At 37.4% G+C, this 3,855-nt stretch overlaps 1 protein-coding gene across 1 annotated transcript; it reads right to left on the reverse strand.

Annotated features, from left to right (window-relative positions):
* Positions 1 to 296: 296 nt before the first annotated feature.
* Positions 297 to 3,264, reverse strand: FABP7 (fatty acid binding protein 7). Its single transcript, XM_053459022.1, has 4 exons — positions 3,127 to 3,264; positions 2,576 to 2,748; positions 1,606 to 1,707; positions 297 to 537 (listed from the first exon to the last, which is right to left on the reverse strand). Exons 1-4 carry the CDS (start codon positions 3,197 to 3,199, stop codon positions 487 to 489), a joined length of 399 nt encoding a protein of 132 aa, XP_053314997.1. The 5' UTR covers positions 3,200 to 3,264; the 3' UTR covers positions 297 to 486.
* Between the last annotated feature and the right edge of the window lie 591 nt (positions 3,265 to 3,855).

The raw sequence follows: 3,855 nt of genomic DNA on the forward strand, positions 1-3,855 counted from the left end.
ACCATAATGACTCCCCTCCTACCTACTCTACCATTTAAGCTTTCCTGCCTATAACAAAGACACACATTTCATGTACTGCTTTGCTTTCTCGAGACTGGGACGCACAGGTTGTTTTTTCTTGTTTTTAATTAATAAAAAAGCATGTTTTCATACGTTTTATCTGAATTCAGAATTTTGCATTATAATGGTATGGTATGGTTTAAGTCCCTTGCTGTAATACTTTAAGGCAATATTCATTAGATAAGAGTAAAACTGTAGTGATTGCATACCAATAATGAATAACTGGACCAAAAAAATAGATATTTCTGTATCTCTTTATTAAAAAGTGGAAATACAGAGTATGAATTTGGTAGTATAAAAAGATCAGGGGCATCTCATTTACTGTCATGGCCGAGGACAAATGAGATCCAAAGTTGCCAATCGTAGGTTCTTCTGTCCCTCCATGAAAAGCAATTGTAAACCAAATTAAAGAGGATAAGGAAAACTCTATGCCTTCTCGTACTGACGGACAGAAACAATGTCGCCGAAAGTTAGAGTCTAAAAAGAGATCAACACATGCCATTAGTGAAATGATAAAACACCCTGGAATGCAAAAACGGCACAAGATGTGAAAGTTTTTAGACGTCTTAATATTATTTTCATGTAGCAAAATGAGTTGCTGTCTTATCGCATTTGTAAACTTCGATTCTTACTGAAACTGTTGCATATACATAGTTTTAGGACCAAAGCAAACAATGAGATCCATTTAGAATGAAAAAAAAAATGCAACAAAATGTCCTTCAGGTTAGCTAATGTAAACTAATGGATTTTTTTTTTTTATATTTAAAAATACAAAATTCCAAAATGTTCACATACGATAGAAGTTTATTAAAGACCGAGAGTTGTAGATGAGATGAAACATTTTTACATCTGTAAGATGTATCCCTCCAACTGAACTATATTTTGTACTAAGCCAAATCCTTTTTATGGAAGAAACTCACCCTACAGCATGTAACATCATGTCAACAAATGTGGTGAAATAGTTTAACTTACATCTTGAGTGCGGTTTACTCTTGGGTTTTATTTTGTATCTAGTGTTTTATTCTGTGTTAATGAGCAAGTGGATGAAGACTAGGGCACATAAAACTAGTAGGGGTTGTCGGAGATATAGCTCACCTAGAGTTGTTGAAAACCCTGGAGCAAGCACATAAGGGGACATCAGAGTTAGAAAATACAAGGCTTCAACTTCCCCTTGCCAGTGTAGGTGTCTAAGGTGTCTAAGGTTTGTTTTGGGGTAAAGGATATCCCTTAAACAACGTTTTCCCTTACATGTTTAAAGGACCAATTAGAATCTTCTAATTGGTAAAACTTGTCACTAATCCCCACTTTTGGCACTCGTAGGTCTCCCCGGAACTAAACTTGTACGTAGAAAATACTAAATTTGAGGTTACTGAATGTACTCATACTCTACAGGCTTTCTGACGTATCCACCAGAACAAATGAAAGACCCAATTGCTTTGTCCAGGTTCTGCACATGTCATGATTAGTTAAGTATAGGTGCACCATAAGTTAATGCGGTATTTCTCCATTGAGTAAGGCCACTCACTGATGACACATAAAACTTACCATAACCATCTTGTCATCTTTGATTTCCCTCACAAACTTGGTCTCCTTCCCATCCCACTTCTGAACGTGCACAAGTGTGTCCCCCTCCAGGGCTACAACAGACTGTTAACGACAGAAACAATCAAGATTTATCAGATCACAGAGAGGTGTGATGATCGTGGCATTATATAAGGATGCAATGCCATCATTTAATCAACAAAATATTATTTGATCTGTGCATCATATAATATGAAATAGATCATTATTAGCACATGACCATTCAGAAATTGTTGAAAGTGGTTGTATCCCTGACATTTCATATAACATATAACACACGAGAAATTATATTAAATATTCTAATAAGGAATAAGTAATTTGCACATGTTGCTACAGATATTTACAGATAACAGACAGTAACTTTAAAACTATTTTTGTTTTGGTCTGGTTCAAATGAAGCTGGTGTACAAACGGAGTCATTGGGCTTTATTCACTAAACAGTATAGCAAGAGCAACATTGTCCCTACTATAAATGCAGGGGGATTACACATTTCTTCTGCCACATTTCATCTGAAGGTTTAGCGAATAAACAACACAACTTGATACATTTCCATTGCTATTAATCTGAGGCACCCACACATGCATGCGTACTGTACTCCCACACTGATCAGCATCTTCTGGCCAACATTTAACCGTTTGTATGCCTCCAGAGGAAACAAAGCTCTTCCTCTCACCCCAAGGTTTATTTACTGAATATCCAACTATTCCTGTATTCATCTACAGATCGGTATATACAGATAAGATTCTTGTTTAGAATGTTTAACCTTTTCAATAACATTCACTGAGAGGCAAGTGGCTTTAGGCACGCTCATGCTTCTCTGATATTATACAATGTATAGGATATTGGCCCCTAACTTTTCCATAATTATGATAACAGCATAAAAAGAGACTGGAAAGCATATTTTGTATTTGGGTTTAAATTTGTTTTGCTCACCTTGCAGTTCCTGTCATCTGCTGTGGCTTCTTCGAACTCCTCACCCAGCTTGAAGCTGATCTCTGTGTTCTTGAAGGTACTCTGTGTCCGGATCACCACCTTGTCGCCCTCTTTGCTTATGATGACGGTAGGTTTGGTGACATTTCCAACTTGTCTGGTGGCGAAGCCAACTCCTGCAGAAGCCAATAAACACAGCACAGTGACTTTTCATTCCAGCAAAAAAGCAGTCGTGAAACTGAAATACAACTTGCCACTTGCACTAACATTGAAACCAAAGAATATAGTCTGGCACCGGAAAGCAATAATTACTTACATTGTGCCATTGTACATTTTTTCCAGAATCCTAAAAGTGGAAATGCATCTAAAACAGCAGTCAAACTGATCTGTTAGCCATAAAAACCCTTTCACTTCTAGAGATGCTTACACAAAGCAGGTGCAGAAAAAGATTTAGTTTATAGATTTGCTGGCTTACAGGAAGCTGCAGCCTAAATAATGCATGAATAGACACAGCGGACATCACAAATCTGCAGCTTAACCGATGCAGCACATACCCAAGGCTTTCATGTACTCATCAAAGTTCTGGCTGTCTACCAGTTTCCAGGTGGCACAGAAAGCATCTACCATTTTATCAGTTGGCGATAAGCACAGTGCACGACACAAGATCTGTTCTTGCTGGGGCTTTCTCCTGCCTTAGGATGCTCTGCTCAGCTTGAGATAGGAGCTCTACTTATTGAGAGCCTGGTAACTGGTGACATGGGCTGGGCAAGTGTTAGGTGAAAAGAACTCGGCCCTGTTCAACCCCCCTGCACCAATTAAATATCAAGAGGCGGGGTACGGCTAATACTCCAGACTCAGACAAAGGGTCGAGAAAGTAAATGCTAGCCCACTGACTGTGAACTAATGTTCTGATGGCTTGGATTAGAAAACATTGCCAGTGTGCTTTGCCAGTACAACATGCACTTTGAAAATTACACACTTTCAGTGTATTCATTAGAATTACAACATGCATTATTACAGTATAAATAAAGAAATTAAGTGCACACATTTATCAATTACTTTAGTACCCTGGCAATTGGAAACGTTATACAAAACTTTTAGTTGTTATTATTTCTTGACTATGATAAAAATGTGACTATGCAATTCCAACAGACAAATATAAAGGCATCATAGCGAAAAACAAAATGTTCAATAATCCAAATATGTAATCATCAGTTAACATGCTGCATATAATTTCACATTGTACTTCATATAAGGTTATCATATCATGTATAGAAATACAT

This window comes from Spea bombifrons, chromosome 3 (assembly GCF_027358695.1).
Source record: "Spea bombifrons isolate aSpeBom1 chromosome 3, aSpeBom1.2.pri, whole genome shotgun sequence".
Classification (NCBI taxonomy): Eukaryota; Metazoa; Chordata; class Amphibia; order Anura; family Pelobatidae; genus Spea; species Spea bombifrons.